Source organism: Amphiura filiformis, chromosome 13 (assembly GCF_039555335.1).
Source record: "Amphiura filiformis chromosome 13, Afil_fr2py, whole genome shotgun sequence".
NCBI lineage: Eukaryota > Metazoa > Echinodermata > Ophiuroidea > Amphilepidida > Amphiuridae > Amphiura > Amphiura filiformis.
Genome location: NC_092640.1, coordinates 47385500 through 47404821, shown reverse-complemented (window position 1 = coordinate 47404821; position 19322 = coordinate 47385500). Strand labels below are relative to the sequence as shown.

General features: G+C 37.6%; 2 protein-coding genes across 2 annotated transcripts in view; one reads left to right on the top strand and one right to left on the bottom strand.

Annotated features, from left to right (window-relative positions):
- Positions 1–474: 474 nt before the first annotated feature.
- LOC140168454 (phosphatidylinositol 4-phosphate 3-kinase C2 domain-containing subunit beta-like) overlaps positions 475–19322 on the bottom strand; it is a 58495-nt gene continuing 39647 nt past the window's right edge. The window contains 6 exon segments of the mRNA XM_072191853.1: positions 475–1892; positions 2462–2587; positions 3572–3696; positions 4387–4471; positions 5059–5307; positions 6470–6545. Coding sequence (XP_072047954.1) covers positions 1719–1892; positions 2462–2587; positions 3572–3696; positions 4387–4471; positions 5059–5307; positions 6470–6545 — 835 coding nt within the window. The 3' untranslated portion in view covers positions 475–1718.
- Positions 11858–18522, top strand: LOC140168730 (uncharacterized). The gene is made up of 2 exons (XM_072192140.1): positions 11858–12723; positions 17510–18522. Exons 1-2 carry the CDS (start codon positions 11869–11871, stop codon positions 18377–18379), a joined length of 1725 nt encoding a protein of 574 aa, XP_072048241.1. The 5' UTR covers positions 11858–11868; the 3' UTR covers positions 18380–18522.

Here is a 19322-nt window from a genome sequence, read left to right as displayed (position 1 = left end):
CATTTTGAGATCTTTTGCCCAGAAATGATTATCAGAGTAATATATCACCACAATAATATCATTCACACATGATTTCATTCACCATTTTCCATCAAAAATTTGATTTTTAACAAAATATTTTCAATGTATATAGCACATCTGAGTAATAGTTCTTTTTTAATGTTTTCTGAGGATTACTAAATTTCCCTTTTAAAGGGATTTTATTTTCAAGCTATGTTCTTTACATCTGTTTCTGCTTTGCACACACAACTTCCCATACTCTTATCACCACCATAGCTGCTAGACTAATTCCAATCAGCCGTCTACACTTGGCATGTACTGTGTATCAGGCATGAGACAGAGGTTCAATCAAAAAAGTGGAAAAGCACCAAAAAGAAGGAACATTAATGAATCTCCTATACTTTTGTACAGAGAAGAAAAACTCAAAAAGGAGGAATTCCTCTAATCCGAGGAAAAATCACATCCCTGTGTGTATGCTTCGTAGTGACGACTGATTATCTTACAGGCCAAATCATGACAGACTTCTGAAAACTATTCAATGCGACTTTGGTTGTGCGCCAGCGCGACTGACTAGCGGCGCCCGTGTACCGCGTCGCTGTACCACGCCGCTGTGACAAGATCGTGCTCTGAACTTCTAAAAACAACAAACTCTGTCAAAAGGTCAATTTGGACACAACTGCGCATGCTGTATGCCACAGGAATCCTATTGCAAAATACATCACTTTTTTTCCACGTAGTTTTCTCAGTCGTCAATCCAGACGGTTGACGACTGAGGGCAGCAGTCTACATAGCTGCCAGGTGATATATTTGTAACTTGCAGAAATTGTCAAATGTCTATAAGGCAGCTGTTGCTGATAGGGCATTCTTGCAGTGACACCTTGAAATTGATACTGCCTTTATTTTTCTTACAGTATTTATGATTGGTTAGTCAAGTGATATGTTCACCTGGGTGACCAATCAAAATACGGCTTCTAAAGGTTCAAGCTCAATCCTCTTCAGCACTACCACCATTCTTACCATGCTGCTGATTGGCTCAATAAATTATAATAGTCTTCTTGTAACCAATCAGCAGGTAGTACTCATGGGGTTAAGGAATGGGCTATTCTAGTTGAAATCCATACAACCCGTACAGAAGATGCAACCTTAATCTCCCACACAGGGAGTATGAATTTCGAATGTAGTTACCTGAATGGGTGACTCCATTTGAAATCTACACCCCCTGTGCGGGGGATTAAGGTCATGTCTTTCATGGGGGCGTATAAATATAAACTACAATAGCCCCCAAACTGACTAAATGACTATTTGACTTTTGGATGCAAGGGATTGATCAATATTTACAACAGGGGGACATTCACAATTATTCGGACACAAATTCTGTGTAAATATTGACCAGTCCCTAATGCCCTAAACCTGAATTTTAAGAATCAAAAGATGACCCCTCAGCTTGGCGGATAGAAACTCTGCAGAGGAGATATCTTACCCTTCCCAGAATCCTTTGCAACATGACACAACACCCATTACTTGCACAGGTTTCCTTTAACTGGCTAAACATGGGTTAGTCAAGAAAAAAACATATCTTGCAAGATCTATATGTGCTCTGTTCATTGAGATACATGTTGCACTAGATAGCAAATCAGTACAGAAAATTGAAATGAAAGAAATGCATTGTGGGAAGTGTAATATATCTGCTCTACCATCTCTACAGCACACACAGGCTATCAGCCTAGATTACCCAGCCTGTACCAACTCTGTGTCTCACGTGACAGGTCTAGCCCAGCACACGGGATATCGATTCCACCCAGGAATGCGTTTTCTTTGAGGTAATCCGAGTTCCATACCGTCACACGAATGCAGCGATTCTTCACTTCTGATAAAGAGAGTTTGTACACCAACTAGAATGGAAAATAAAAAATATTAAGTATAAATAAACATTAGAGATGAACCATGCAGAAGATGCTCTCTACATCCCATTACATGGTAAAAGAAAACCTGGAAGGTAAAGAACATCCTACTTGTCTTATGTACAAAAACTGTTGGGGGACTTTGACAACTTTTTACTGCCAGATGCCATTACCACCTTGGCTTCAAATCATATTATCCACTACAATGAAGAGATATAGTCACTAAATCATGTATATGACCAACTGCAAAGAACTGTACACTCTGGAGATGAGAGTAGGAGTGTTGCTGGTTCATCGCATTACTGATGAAGCCTTCCAATGGGAAGATAAAACATCTAAAATGTGAATAAATTATTGGACTTGTAAAACATAATTTATCAATAGTATGGTATCTAACTGTCATGATGAACTTATTCAAGGAAAGGGGCCCCCTGGCAGTATCGGTGGTTTATTCCATTCTATTGTTCCAAAAAATAGAAACCTGGCCCAATCACTGGTTCTGCCTGCATGCCGGCAGTCAAACGGTGGTTAGTAACTTAGGTATTGAAGATAACTCTTACCATTTCATTATACGTTGGATTGCGCGTCTTCTTCACCAGTCTAGTCTTGCGTTTTGTCACTTTGTGTGGATCTGGCATCAGGTATGTCTTCACGTACGGATCTGGGTCGCTACCATCAGGGCAAACCTGAAATGAAAACATTTGACATACAACTTTACTCCCTTTACTCCTTACACTCTTGAGGAGGGGTGATTGGGGGTGGGGTGTCTTGGATCTTATGTTTGTGACTCTGTATGTCTTCATGTACAGATCTGGGTCACTACAATCAGGGCAAACACGAAATTAAAACATTTGACAGACTACTTTGTCACTTTAAACATTGGGGATACACTCTGGGGGTGGTTTGGGTGGGTGTCTTGGATCTTACGTTTTGTCACTTTGTGGGGATCAGGCATCAATTAGGTCTTCACATATGGATTTGCACTTCTCACAGGGGGAAGCTCCCCCTTTGGTTATGCCACATCAAAAATTTGAGGTCTTTCTCCCAGCCGCCTTCCCAAGAAAAATCACGGACATGGTGAATAAATACAACCCATGACAATAAGCCTTGCTATCTATGAGAACACAATGAATGTACAAATGTATTGGGGTTAAAGAACTGTGCCCTGATAGATGAACATGTTGTGGATCCTAGTGTATGAGCTTTTTAAAAAAAAAAAAATTATGTGCAAGTGCGTCTAGGTGAGCATCTTGCTCCCACCTGCCTTATAGAAGCCTACATGGAAAAGAAATATTTGTAGAACACAATTTTGTGAATCCATCTCACTTGCGAATTTTTCATGCACCTGAACATTAATGTTTTGCAGTATGTATGGGTTAATTCATTTAAAATCTGCCATACCCCTGTGGAAGAAGTAAGAAAAGTCTTGCACAGAGGGAGTATGTTTTTCAAATGGAACTGGCTAAGGACAATTATTTTGAAACCAATAATCCCCCTGTATATGGCTTTACCTATGTATATCTTCTGCAACTGTACTATTTCAAAATGGAAGTTACCCAATTGTCTATTCTATTTGAAACACATACTCCCTCTGTGGAAGACTTTGTCTAAATCTTCCACATAGGAGTATGGACATCAAATGGAAGAACCCAATAACTGTGTCTACTTACCAAGTCCTTGGCATGCCTAACCATAATAAATAATGCATCATCTTTGTAGTTGATAGATAACTTGACTTGTCCATTCACTTCACCTGGTGCTATGGTGACCTCTCTTCCACTGTCTACATCATCACCTTGAAAATGAAATTTTATTAAGAGTTTGGCATAATGTCGAAATAATAGTGAATAGGATTTTTGTTATTTACATTCATTTCATTGGGCTAATTTTGGGGGAAATTTGGTAAAATTTTGAAAAAATGACCCATCCATAGACCAAAATTGGTCTAGCAAAAGTCGTTGTTGATATATCAAATGGCTGAAAATGTGACTTATGTTTGCAGCACATCCCTGAATGGTCATTTGTACGAAATATGAAATACTTGTCAGTTTAATTCTTAGTGCACTATTGTATTCCTGTTAGTCCCTGCTGTTTTTGCATGGTTAACTCTTTTTTTAAGCCTTTAAATCAAAAACAAATCTGGATACCATCTTTATTACTTACTGCTGTGCCTATATTTGTTGTCTCTTGTCACCTCTGCATAGCATTTTATATTTTATTTGTTTTCCCACATCAAGTTGGCATACTTTGTTCTTTTTATGTCAATTCAACGCTAATGTAGGCATTAACAGCAGTTATCTATTTAGGTAAAGCTGACAGGTTGAAGTCAAGATAGGTATTAACCTCCCACTTCAGCTCTGTAACTCCTGTTTTGCAGTGACATAATTGTGCTGGTAGGGCATTCCGTATGCCTGCAGAATATGGGAGAGAGGATCTTTCCTTTCACCTGCCACTTAAGAATATAAGACCAGTTTACATCTCTTACCTTGCTTGAGTTTAGGGTTGTGAGCAAGATGTGCATCTTTTTCATCTTTGAGTAGAGGATGGAAGAATGTGTAGACCAAGTCATGCTGTAAAAATACGAAGAGAAAAAAGTGTTTAACTGGTTCACTGTGGGAGCAGTACATTACATGTATACCATACAAAACTGATACACCCCCATGTTAACATGATATTAATATATAGTAAAGATCTGCCTATATGGGCTCCCTTGTTAAATCTGCACACACTCTAAATTATTGTTGAGATTCTCAGAGATGGGAGTTCTCTATTAGTACATGAAATTTACCCTAAGGCAAAGGAGCCTATGCGCGCTATTACGTAAATCTTTATGGAATACCAAACACATTCTTTTGTTTCTCTGCCACCTATTATATTGTGTTCTCCCCACTAGAGGGCCTGTGGACAGCATAGGCAGCTGGGTGGGTATTCCACAAGGTTTCATTCTGGGCCTTGACCTTAAATGACTACTCACCTGTGAGATATCTGCTGGCATATGCATAAGTCTCTGTATATAATGATCCAATTCATTCTTTCGCTTCTCTGCTACCTGTTTCACATGTGTTCTTCATACTAGAGGGCCTGTGGACAACATAGGCAGCTGGGTGGGTATCCCACCGGGTTTCATTCTGGGCCCTGACCTTAAATGACTACTCACCTGTGCGATATCTGCTGGCATATGCATAAGTCTCTGTATATAATGATCCAATTCATTCTTTCGCTTCTCTGCTACCTGTTTCACATGTGTTCTGCCCACTAGAGGGCCTGTTGACAACATAGGCAGCTGGGTTTGCATGTCGGGAAAGATGCAACGCAATTTGATGTTGAGCTCTTGGAATTCTCGGTAACGTCTGAAGATGAAAGTCGGTATTGCGGATCCTTGACGGAACACTCGTACAATGTATACCTATTTTGATCAAGAAGAATATTTTGATGATATATATATAATCCGGGAAGTAATCTTGAAGTTCAGTTTTGATATGAGACATAATGCATCACATCAAAAGTTAAGGGGGACTTGGCAGCAAAGTGCTTTTCAAGATATAGATCCCTGTAATATTTTGCCTCAAACATTCATTTGGTAATAATGGTTCTTATGACAAATGAGTGAATGTTCTTAGTCATCCAGTAGTTTCAAACCGAGTTTTGGAATTAAATCAAATACTGGAACTTACTTTTTGCAACTTTGCCGTCTATCATGTGACCAGCCCAACGGGTCAGTTGCCTGATGAAGTCTGGTGGTTCCAGACGCAACGTCGTAAAGTTGCAAAAAGTAAGTTCCAGTATTTGATACAATTCCAAAACAATCATTCTTATGGTAAGAAAGACATATTTTGGCACAAATTATACAGACCTATACTTTGCTCAGCTCGTAATCGGCGGACCTTATAACATCACAGATTAATATCAATATATTTTATTTCGAGAATTGTCTTGTGACATCTCGCCAGAAGTATCACAAATTATTTATTCAAGTCCTATACTTTGTCTACTTTATTTAACCAGACAGGTTAGATACGTATCGGGTTACGTATATCACTCTAAACATGGCTCTACTTTTTGGCGTACTGGTAAAAGCCTAACAATTCCTGCCGATTACAAGCTGATCAAACTATAATCCACGCAAGCACCTGTGGGATAAACTGCACTACTCAAAAAAAATAAATATATAAATAAATAAAAATAATAAATAAATAAAGGATCCTGAATTGCATTCATTATTTTCTGTTCTCATGGAGCCGACCAAAGTATTTTTTTTGTGTCACAGGACTTCAGTTCTTGTTATGCAAGTGTTTATAGTTGCCTGACATCGTGTGACAATTTTTCACGTACATTGTGCGATTTACGCAAGCGTGTGCGATTGTGCGTACATAACATGGTAGTAAATTCAACCAAGCCAACACCAGTGATTGGTTTAATTTTAATTATTGCATCCAAGGTTGTGCTTTTGCGGTGTAGTTTCAAATATGTAAAATGTGATCACGGTTGGAACGAGTTCAGTTGTTGAAAGCTGTGTTCATTCAATTGAAATTTCTAGTATAGTACATAACACTGATCTGTTTTCTTACATAATATTTGGCATTTTCATATCTCTTTTGTATTCCAAAGATGTTGGCTTGGGTTATCTTGCCATCCTTTTCCATACTGCAGAGAAGAAATAAAAATAAATAAATAAAGGTTACTGCTAGTTCTTTCAACTTCTTTCAGTCTCCTTATTTTTGATACACAGAAAAGATGCACTGCTACCAGAGGTTGTTAACATCATGATGGGGCATATGTGACACGAACTGGTCCATGGGGGCCAAAGGCAGCAAATTTGAAACTGAGATAAAGGTATAAATATGGAGTAAAAACAAAACAATAAAATGCATAAGAAAATAGACATCAAAAAACTTCATAACTTTAGAACCAAGTATGATAGACCTTTGGTGTTTTCAGTAAATGATAGCCTATTATATGTATAATGTAATAATTACAGCAACTCAATTTTCTAAAATGCCTCCTTTCGCCCCCATGGACCAGATTGTGTGACATATGATAGCAATTAAACCAGAGTAGCCTTTTGGCAGGAAAAGGTTATCCAACCTTATACAGGGTCCAATTAAAAAAAACCATATCAATGAATTTATCTAGTCATAAGGATTCAGAAATGTATAGTTTCACATATCAATGTTTTTGATATTACAATTCAAATAAAGAATAGTTTGCACTATCTAGAATGTACTTCCTTGCTTTAGAATAAAGCATGTGTTATATTAATGTGTAATTGTCATGAAATGTTATGAATTGTCACACATATAAATTGTCATGAAGTCAAAGTTACAGCTTCATATTTTCAATGATCTTCTCATTGGGCTATTCCATTTAAAATCCACACTACCCCTGTGGAAGATTTAGCTAAAGTCTTCCACAGAGGGAGTATGAGTTTTAAATAGAATAGACTTTTAGGTAGTTTCCATTTGAAATATTCACTCCAGTTGTGGAAGATAAAGCTAAAGCCATAATACAGGGGGAGTATGAGTTTCAAAATGAGTAACCCACACCAGTTACATTCGAAAAACATACCCCTCTATGGAACATATTTCCAAAATCTAGTGCGGATTTCATCTGGAATAGCCCATTATTTGAGATGTTGAATTCCTATGAGAAAAGTTGAAATATCTATCAATGTAACACAATTATTATATGGGACATGAGACTGTAACCATTACATTTAAATTGTCAAATGTCAGCAAACAGTGAAACCAGACATCACTTACCAAGAATCTTAGCGAGCATGATAAATAGATTAAACATTATTGGCAAACATAGTACACCGTCGCATGTAAACATTAGCAATGCATGAATGATGAAAATCGTTTCATCATAAATTACTTCTCCATGAAAAGAATTGGCCAAATATGTGGTCCAATTGGTGTGAAATCAAGGCAGGTCTGGACATGTCTGCCTTATGCCAAATGATATACATGTAACAGACACAATTTATTTCAGGACACACTCTAGAATTTAATAAGGCCTAAAAAATTGTTTGATTTGTTGATTGGTCGACCTACCTTAAAATTAGGCCCAACCCTAGACTTTTTTTTTGCGAATAAAAACCCAAAAATTTAATTTAAAAAAAAGAGAAAAAATATCCAAGGCCTTTATTAAATGCAATCTAAAGCTTTAAAAGTTGCATTGGTAACTTGCAGAGAATTACCTTGACCTACCTACCCTATTTTTTTTAATGTTACACCAATCAAACAATTTTTATTTAGGCCTAACCTCAATTTGTAAGCATTTCATCTGACTAGACTTTTATTAGCCTTGCATTGGGACTACGCCTCATTTTAGCTGTGGACGCTCTAGATTGAAGCACTGCATTACATACTGGGAAATACATTGTTGTGACTGAGGCAGAATAAGGTTTACGACAACCCAGGCAAGTATGGTATGTTTTTTCTATTTGCATGCTATTCAAAACAAATTGCTCTATTACACGATAGATTTTTGTACAGTAAAATTTCCATTGGTCTATTTAATTTGAAATCCACACTCCCCCTGTGGAGTTAAAAGTCTTCCACAGAAGAAGCATGGATTTCAAATGGACAATTGGGTATTACTTCAGAACTTTAGAACCAAGTATGCTAGACCTTTGGTGTTTTCAGTATATGATATAGTTTGCCCGGGGCACACATCAAAAATTTTGGTGGGTATGCTCCCCTGAATTTTGAGGTGGAGGGTCTTTGGGAGCTGTCGGCGTACCGGTAAAAGGGGGGTCTTTCGTAGCTGGGAACCGGGCTGTGAACAAGTAAAATGGGGTCTTTTGGAGCTGCGAAAAGTCAACATCAAGGATCTTTCTTGGCTTTTTGGTTGAAAATCGCCTGAAAAAACAAGAAATATGAGGAATGAGCAATGTTTGGGTCTTTTAGAGCTGAAATTATCAAATCAAGGGTCTTTCGGAGCTTTAATTTGGTCAAATATAGGGGTCTTTTCGAGACTCTGAAACCCAAAAGGGGGGTCTTTATGGGGAGCATACCTGTATGGTCATTTGTGTTGAGTGCCCCCGGATTGTTTGTATAAGGTAATAATTATAGTAATTTAATTTTCAAAAATGCCTCCTTTGGCCCCCATGGAGCACATCATATCACAAATATAAATGATATAAAATGTGTTTGCTAAAACTTGAGAATGCATAGACTGATATTAGACTTAGTTTTAGGCTTTAGGTCTAGGTGTTTAGGCACCATAAAAATACATGTCCAACTAAAGGTTTAGGATTTAGCCATATCTAATTTGGCAAAAGAGGTTAATAATTATTGTAGCATCCTCTACTCCTGGTTGCCACAAAATACAGTACTAATATTTTGGGATTAAAAATAATATTATTATGTTTTGCAAAATGAAGCATACCTGAATCCTAATCCTTAATTAGTTGGACCTAACTGGCAATAAATTTTAAAGGAAGTGTCCAGCAATCAAAACATTAAGTCTTATATGTGAGAAAATTAATTATTAAGCACGAATGGCATGATTTTATTTAAAACAAACTCATAATAACCATACAAAACAAATGAAAACAGAAATCTCTCAACACGCGATATTCAAAACTCCCACGCGGGAATTTTGAATTTCGCATGTTGAGAGATGGCTGTTTTTATTCGTTTTTATGGTTAATAGGAATTTGTTTTAAATAAAACCATGTGATTCGTGCTTGATAATTATTTTTCTAACATATAAGACATTATGTTGTGATTGCCGGACACATCCTTTAATAATTGGCCAATTTTTGGAAATAAGGGTCAATAACATGCATGTTTAGGGTGTTTTTATAATGCTGTGACAATGAAGTCTAAATTTGATTTGTAAGAAGTTTAAGGCAGCTGTGTACTCTCAGACATGCATGTAGTAAAAGTGCAATAACTTTGTAATTATTCACGCAAAACATAAAAAAGTATACATTTTTATAAAGGCAATACATCAATGAATCTTAATATAAATATAGATTTGGTGTAAAAACAACAGTTATGAAGAAAATCACAAAAAAGTGAGTTTTTGGCAATATTTGTTCGGTACATCATAACAAAAAAACACCCTTTCCAAAATTTTTTTTTTTTTTAATCTCAATTTTGAGGCTCCATTCCAAAAACGCCTATTTGCACAAAATGATGCCTAAAATCGGAAATAGACCAAAATATAAAAAAATGGGAAAACTGTTTCTTGAGTCGATCATGCTTCTTACGATGATCATATTTGCTTACCTATGCTGTATTTATTGAGTTACCGTGTACCTAAATCATCATTTTACCGAGAAAATGAACATTGAAATAATGGCCGTTGAAGTTTAAAGTGGTCACATTTTGCACTTTCATCGAATCTCACAGGAGAATGCGGCAGTTTTCGTTTTTCTACCTTACATTACCTAAACATCTGGTAAATCCACGGCCCCTTGAGAAGTTTGAGCGAAATCCATTCATAACTTGATATTTAAATCGGGGAAAGAACTTGAAAAAACCCACATTTTATCAGCTAAAAGCGGAGCCATTTGACCCCTAGGTTTTTGTGAAATCAGTGCTTCCGTGATGTTTCCATAAGATGCGCTGCGCATGCAGATAAGCGTCAGCGTATGCGTAAGCGTATTTGTGTGTTACGCATAGCGCGATGCGTTGTTCGCGCTTTTCAATTTCAAACACGAGTGGAATAGTGAAATAAAATCCTAAAATATTGCAGTTGGAGTTTACAAATCTGGATTTTCATTCCTTGTATTTATAAAAAACATAACAAAGTACAAACACATCAAAAAAACTCAATTTCGCGAAAGAAACAATGTCTAGAGTACACAGCCGCGTTAATAACAAACTATGCACTCTACTTTTTAGCAAACACATTTCTGTTCTAATTTATAATTATATTTTATAATAATTTATATATTTTGTCTAATGGCTCTTGACTGAAGGTTTCGAAGTAGCATTAAAAAAAACCTTTACCACCATAAAGCTATGTGCTCTCTTTACATTCAAAATATTAATATTGCCAGAGTACTCTTGAATTAGGCCTCAGAAACAAATTTGTTTGATCTTCGGATCGACCGCTGATGCTGCTTCGATGCTTGCTATTAATGAACTATCACCTAATTAATCAGAATTAACACTAATAAATGACTATTTCATCAAAATTAACAATAGTAAATTAATTGATTTCATAAATAATAAGGATCGACCAAGCATCGATGGTCGATTGAAAGATCGAACTAATTTGTTCTATTGCCTTAATAATAATAATATTTCATCCATCTCGTCGGACTTCTAAGTCAGACTTCATCAGATCTGAGCATCTAATCCATTTTCCCGGAAATCAGGCTTCCGGTTGTGCATAGGCTATTTTGCACACTTCGAAAGTGGATTTTACATAACAAGTGGAAAAGTGGATCAGGTGCTCAGAGTCAGATCTAATGAAGTCAAGGTTTTGTCAAGCAAAAATTGTTATGAGATTTGAAGAACAAACCTGGTGAATCGATTCACCAATGTTAAACAATAACTTGAAAGCCAGCGAGTTTGAAAGATCAAAGAGCAATTTCAAAGAATGTCTGCTTCATCATCATTCATCATCATCAGACTTTGGAGGTGGAAAATGCTTTGAATGGTATATTCTAGTTGAAATCCATACACCCGCTATGGAAGACATGACCTTAATCTTCCACACAGGGGAGGTAGATTTCAGATGCAGTCACTCAATCAGGCAATGCCATTTGAAATTCACACTCCCTGTGTGTGAGATTATGGTCACATCTTCCATAGCGGGTGTATGGATTTCAACTGGAATAGACCATTCAAAGCATTTTCCACCTCCAAAATCTGATGATGATGATGAATAATGATGAAGCAGACTTTCTTTGAAATTTCTCTTTGATCTTTCGAACTCTCTGGCTTTCCCCACAAAAAAGATTCAGTCACTAAAAGACTATTTTTCTTTCTACAGGTAATCTGACATGGCATCTTTGATACTGCTCCTTGTTATCCTCATCCATGTTATTGGCAGCTTCTCAACAGTTGCACCTGATGAAGCTCAACCCGTCCCATGTAACTCATGCTGTCAAGGGCCAGCTGGCATACCTGGCATCCCAGGGTCAGCTGGCATACCTGGATCAAATGGCTTGCCTGGACGAGATGGCTTGAGAGGTGAAATGGGCATGAAGGGTGAGGTCGGTATGCCTGGACCAATTGGAGAAAGGGGCCCATCTGGCCCACAGGGGCCTGGTGGTGAAAGAGGAGAGCAAGGATTGCAAGGTTTTTCCGGTAAAGTCGGGCCAAATGGTGCACACGGCCATGCGGGTGCTGATGGTCAACCAGGGGCAGATGGTCAACCAGGTGCTGATGGACAAGCTGGGGCTGATGGTCAACCTGGACCTCCTGGACCAACAGGAGACTTGCCACAAACACAGAAGTCTGCATTCTCTGTCTTCAAGACATCTACCCAAACTGGTAACAGTGGCGATGTTCTCACGTTTGACCATGCAGAGGTCAACATTGGTTCTGATTTTAATTTGATCACTGACAAGTTTACATGTGACATTGCAGGGACATATGTGTTTATGTTCACAGTATTCAGCAGTCACAACAATCATGATCCACAAATTCACCTTATTAAAGAAAATGCTGTGATCACTACAACATTCAATCATGAAGTTGGTGAGAGTACTACTAACAACCACCGTTCAGCCAGTAACACGGCCATAGTTCGGTTGACAGTAGGTAATCAGGTGTGGTTGAGATTTGGGAACAGTGGGCAGAGTGTGTACAGTGACAGCAACAAATATACTTCGTTCTCCGGATTCATACTCTACGCCGAATAAAATTATTCGTCAACCAGTATATGGCCAGTTTGGTTAGCAGTAGGTATGAGGTGTGGTTGAGATTTGCGAACACTGGACAGCAAGTGTACTTTAACAATGATAAATACATTCATTCTCCTGATTCTTGCTCCATGCTGAATGAAAGGATTTCATCCAAATTGGAAGGAAAATATCAACTAACCTTTGTTTGCATGTTCTCACATAATTATAATTAGTTTTTGCTAGTCAACGTCACACCTGATTTGAGTAATTTGCCTAACTTGAAACAATATCACTTCATACTTAACATCTGTAAATAAGGCCAAAAAACTTGTTGCGTTGCCCTCATAGTCCGACCCTAAATCCTGAAAAATCAAGGTCACAATTTTTTTTTTTTTTTTTGAATGACGATTTTTACAGATATGTTAAAAAAAATCAATGTTTTTCACTTCAAATTAATATTTTATTGAAAGACTAGTCTTAAATTGATTATCTAAGAAGTATTTAGTTGGGATTTTCAAAAACTGAAGGTTAAAAAAAAGGAAAGAAAAAGATAACTGACCGACCGACCCAACTTGTCCATTTTTCACACTTGAAGACAACATAACAATTGTTTATTTTGCCTAACAGAATGGGCTATTCCCTGTAAAATCTACACTACCCCTGTACTGTGGAAGATTTTGGAAATATCTTTCACAGGGGGGTATGAATTTTACATGGAATGAACACGCTAGGCAGCTCCATTTGAATTTCATACACCCTCTGATAAAGATTCAACCTGAATCTTCCACAGAGGGAGAATGAGTTTCAAATGGACTACCTAGTGTGTTCATTCCATGTAAAATCCACACTCCCCCTGTGGAAGATATTTCCCAAATCTTCCACAGTGGTAGTGTGGACTTTAAATGGAATAACCCAATGTGTCATATTACATTGACATGATTTAGTCATTGAAGATGGTAACAAATTGAAGAACCATGAAAATTCAAACACCCTTAGATAGCGAGAACCAATCAGAGCAAATGTTAGATAAATGCAAAACATGCACTGATTGTGTATGGCCGGATTCACCTTATTGGGGGCCCTGGGCCAGGCCAAAATTTGGAGGCCCCAAATTCACCGTAAGGAAAACATGTGTACTCAAGTGGCCAGGTTTTGGTTTATAGGTATAAGATCGCGATATCAACAGTGGCGGAGGGGGGAGTATTACGAAATTTTTCAGACTATTTTAGCCCAAAACGAAGGTGAATTTTGCTATATAATGGCCAGTGCGCAAAATTGTTTAATTTGCCCCATTTTGGCCCAAAACATGTTTTGGGGGCTAAAAAGGAAGATGCACATGTCAATTTGGGGGCCCCCAAAATTCGGAGGCCCTGCCCGGGCCCATCTGGCCCAATGGTAAATCCGGCCCTGTGTGTATATATGCACAGGCGCGCACTATGCGTACTAAGTGCAGTGCTTTCGGAAGCATTAATTTTTCTTGTAGGTTAATGCTTTTATATTTGCTTGTATTTTCCAACATTTTTAGTGTCGATTTTGTTATAAAAATAGCAAAAATCATAGATTTTTTTCTCGTGTAGGAAATAGGTTAATAAATGCGTTATCACTTATTACTCTAGAAATTGTACAAAATAATGCACTTGTACTAAGATGTTGATGCGTCTTATGCACTCCCCCCTTCGGGGCTCGTGTATTAGACGCATCAACACCTCAGTATGCATGCATTATTTTGTACAATTTCACTCCCAACAAGCGATACGTATTTATTAACCTATAACCATTTTAATCACTTTGTCTATTTCTGACCCGTTCTGTCAAAATCAGACGGAACTGGGCACCTACCTTTTACTGGTTACAGAGTTTCTACCTGCTTCAAACAAAAGCATAAAACATGTGTCCTGTACCATGCACAATGCAGTCGATTGTGATAAAGTAAGATTCTAAAATTGAAAAGACTGCATTAAAGTAAAAGACACCTATCAAATTCCTTGATTCAGAGCCAAATATCAGATCAAATTTAAAGCAACATGTCGGTGCCCAGTTCCGTCTGATTTTGCAAGAACGGGTCACATTCATAAAAAAATGTTGACTTACATCTTTCAAACTTCATGCTTAAGAGCAAAATATTGAATGTAATAATATCTAAATATAAAAGTATCTACAAGTACTACAAATTAGAGTTTCAATTATTAAGTCTTGTGATGGTTGTTTTAAACTTACTGTACTATAATGGGAGATTGAATTAAAAATACTAGTTGGCCTCTGACATCACCTGTCATTCAAACTCAGAAACGATTGGTTTACGATTTGTCTCGATGATTAAAATTTCCGAATGTAGCGGTAAAACAGCATGCTTTATGGTTAATTTTGCACCTTCAAACATACAAACTGTCTCAAAAGTTAGGTCTTAGTAATAGGAAACCTTCTTTCCTGAAGGCGCATAGAAAAGTTGCTTTTTGTCCTGTAAAAATACTGTCATTTTTCACCATTTTCTGCGATTCCTTTTCACCGATGAAGGCACCAGATGAATCAACATTTCTTTCCAATCACATGCTGAGTTGATCGTCAGATGCAAACTAGTCTTTTTAATTCAGTCCCTTGTCATTCAAAACAGAATTAAAAAGACTAGTTTGCACCTGACGTCACTGTCAACTCCCCGTAACCCTTGATTGGTTAGTAGTGTGTAAAAGGAAGGTTGATTCATCTGGTGCTTTTGTGGTCTTTCAGGAAAGAAAATTTACAATAACTAAGCCCTAACTTTTGAAACAGTTTGTATGTTTGAAGGTGCAAAATTAACCATAGGGCATGCTGTTTTTGCCACTGCATTCAGAAATTTCAATTACTATGACAACTCATAAACAAATTGTTTCTGATTTAATTGACATGTGACGTCAGATGGTTGGTATGATAATTCTCGATTATGAGAGCCAATTTGGGTACGCACAGATATTTGCGTCGAGCAAACTACGCAAGACCACATGCTTACGGAGCTAGCATAGCTTTTGAGAATTGGCCAATCACACTTAGAATACGGTCGTCGCTAGCAAGGTCAAGGTAATAGTGCAAACTATTCTTTTAAATTTCAAATGGACTAGCCTAAGCTAGGACAACCTGTTTTAATACCAACACTTCAGCCTAGGATTATTTGCTAATTTCCTTCAAACATGCAGTATTCATTTATTTTTCTTGCTTTAGAATAAAGCAAGTGTAACTGTCAAAGTTACAGTTTCATTTTGCAATGATCCCTCATTACTTGAGATGTTATTCATATGAGAAAAGTTGAAATATCTATCAATGTAACACAATTATTATATGGGACATGAGACTGTAACCACCACATTTAAATTGTCAAATGTCAGCAAATGGTGAAACCAGACATCGCTTACCGAGAATCTTAGCAAGCATGATAAATAGATGAAACATTATTGGCAAACATAGTATGAAAACATTAGTTATGGATGAATGATGACAGTCCTTAGGCATGAGACTACACTTTCCTAAAAAAAAAATGAAAATGTGTGTGAGTGAAATTGGGCAGAAAATACTAACAACATGCTGAAATTAAATAAAGTTGCGGAAATTTTGACTAAAAAAACTGAATTCAGTTTTAAAACTGAAAATTCTCATGCCTGAGTCCTTTCATCTTGAATTACTTCTCGACAAATAGAATTAGTTCAATTCGTATGAAATATAAAAGGCAGGTCTGGACATGTCTGCTGTATGCCTAATGATATACATGTAACAGACACCATTTATTTCAGGACACACTATAGTTTAATAACCTCATTGGTAAGCATTTCATCTGACGAGACTATTATTAGCCTTGCATTGGGACTACGCCTCATTTTAGCTGTAGACACTCTAGATTGAAGCAACGCATTACATACTGGGAATTACATTGTTGTGACTGAGGCAGAATTATATTGGTTTACAACTACACAGGCAAGTATAGTATGTTTTCTCTATGTGCATGCTATTTAAAACAAATTGCTCTATTACACGATAGATTTTTGTACAGTAAAATTTCCATTGGTCTATTTAATTTGAAATCCACACTCCCCCTGTGGAGTTTTAAGAAAAGTCTTCCACAGAGGGAGTATGGATTTTACAATACTCACTCCACTTGTGAAAGATATATGTAAAACCATCATACAGGGGGAGAATGGGTTTCAAAATAATACTCCCTTTGTGGAAACACTTATCTTAAATCTTCTACAGCGGAATGTCAGATCTCAAATGGAACAGCCCATTGTATTCTTACAAACAGTTAATCTGGGTCTGGGAAATATTATATCAACAAGAATGTCAAAATCCTGCTTTCTGTTTCTGTTTAAATGTGCTTAATGGACATACATCATGACCTTTAATTTGAATGTGTTGCATATAAAAACTCATACCTGACAACTTGAGGTTATTTTTTGAGCTGATTGCTAAATGAAGGTTATCAAACTATGCCCTTGGAATTGAGGCCATTGGGCTATTCCAGATGAAATCCATACACCCCCATGGAAGACATGACCTTAATCTTCCACACAGGGGGTGTAGATTTCATATGGAGTCACCAATTCAGATAACCCCATTTGAAATTCACCCTCCCTGTGTGGCAGATTAAGGTCATGTCTTCTATAGGGGGTGTATGGATTTCAACTGGAATCAGACCTTTCAAAGCATTTTCCACCTCTAATATTCCAAAGGATGATGATGAATGATGATTAATCATCTCTTTCAAACTCTCTAGCTTTCCCCACAACAAAGATCCAGCCACTATAATGAAGACTATTTTTCTTTCTACAGGTAATCTGACATGGCATCTATGATACTGCTCCTTGTTATCCTCATCCATGTTATTGGCAGCTTCTCAACAGTTGCACCTGATGAAGCTCAACCCGTCCCATGTAACTCATGTTGTCAAGGGCCAGCTGGCATACCTGGCATCCCAGGATCAGCTGGCATACCTGGATCAAATGGCTTGCCTGGACGAGATGGTTTGAGAGGTGGAATGGGCATGAAGGGTGAGGTTGGAATGCCTGGACCAATTGGAGAAAGGGGCCCACCTGGTCCTCTGGGCCCTGTTGGTGACAGAGGAGAGCGTGGATTGCAAGGATTTTCCGGTAAAGTTGGGCCAAAGGGAGCACACGGCCATGCGGGTGCCGATGGTCAACCAGGCGCTGATGGTCAACCAGGGGCTGATGGGCAAGCAGGTGCTGATGGTCAACCTGGACCTCCTGGACCAACAGGAGACTTGCCACAAACACAAAAGTCTGCGTTCTCTGTCTTTAAGACATCTGCCCAAACTGGTAACAATGGCGATGTTCTCACCTTTGACCATGCAGAGATCAACATTGGTTCAGATTTTAATTTGATTACTGATAAGTTTACGTGTGAAATTGCAGGGACTTATGTGTTTATGTTCACGATATTAAGCTTTTACAACAACAATGATCCAAAAGTTCAACTTGTGAAAGACAATGCTCTGATCAGTACGGCATTCAATCATGAAGTTGGTGAGAGTTCTACTAACAACCTTCGTTCAGCCAGTAACACGGCCATAGTTCAGTTGTCAGTAGGTAATCAAGTGTGGTTGAGATTTGGGACTAATGGAGAGAAAGTGGACAGTAACAATGACAAATACACTTCATTCTCTGGATTCTTGCTCTACGCTGAATAAAGTGATTTCATCCTCATTGGAAGGAATATATTGACTATGCTTTGTTTGCATAACATATAATTAGTTTTTGCTAGACAATGTCACACCTGCTTTTAGTAATTTGCTAACTTGAAATGATATCTCTCCATACTGTACATCTGTAAATAACTGTATTGGGATATTCCATTTACAGTATCGTTATATTGACACATTTTCAAGATGCAATTTATGTTTCTTCAATGATTATTAGTACAACAAAATAGGCCCCCTACATAACAAAACGACCGTGCAAAGTAACTTTGCACTCCATATATGACAGCAATTTGGGATAATCTAAGCATGTGTGCCGTATGGTTTGTGTATCGATACTAACCATTAAGTGTACCAACATGTCGGAAGTCCATGATTTTTCCGACTATCAATACTTTTGACAATCGATAACGGGCCTAACTACCCCTGTGGAAGACTTGGGAAATATCTTCCACATGGGAGTGTCAATTTCAAATCGAATGAACACAATTGGCAGCTTCATTTGAAACTTACTCTCCCTCAGTGGAAGATTCATGTTGAATCTTTCTCAGAGGGAGTATGAAATTAAACTGGAACTACCTAGTGTGTTCATTCCATTATAAATTCATACTCCCCCTGTAGGAGATATTTCCCAAATATATTCCACAAGGGTAGTGTGGATTTTAAATAGAATAGAATAGCCCAATGATTTATCATTTAAGCTGATAACAAATTGAAGAATGATGAAAACCATTTTTAATCACTATGTTTATGACTCAAAATCAGACGGAACTGGGCATCTACATTTTACTGATTACAGAGTTTCTACGTGCTTCAAACAAAAGCATAAAACATGTGCCCTGTACCACAATGCAGTCAATGGGGATAAAAAATAAGATTCTACAATTGATAGGACTGCATTGAGGTAAAAGAAACCTGTAAAATTCCTTGATTC

What these genes read in the sequence shown, in the direction of transcription:
- LOC140168730 (XM_072192140.1), top strand. Translation starts at nt 11,869, where the DNA reads ATGGCATCTTTGATACTGCTCCTTGTTATCCTCATCCATGTTATTGGC. An exon ending in TCTCCGGATTCATACTCTAC is followed by an intron (nt 12,724 to 17,509) that starts GCCGAATAAAAT and finishes TTCTACAGGTAA; the next exon opens with TCTGACATGGCATCTATGAT.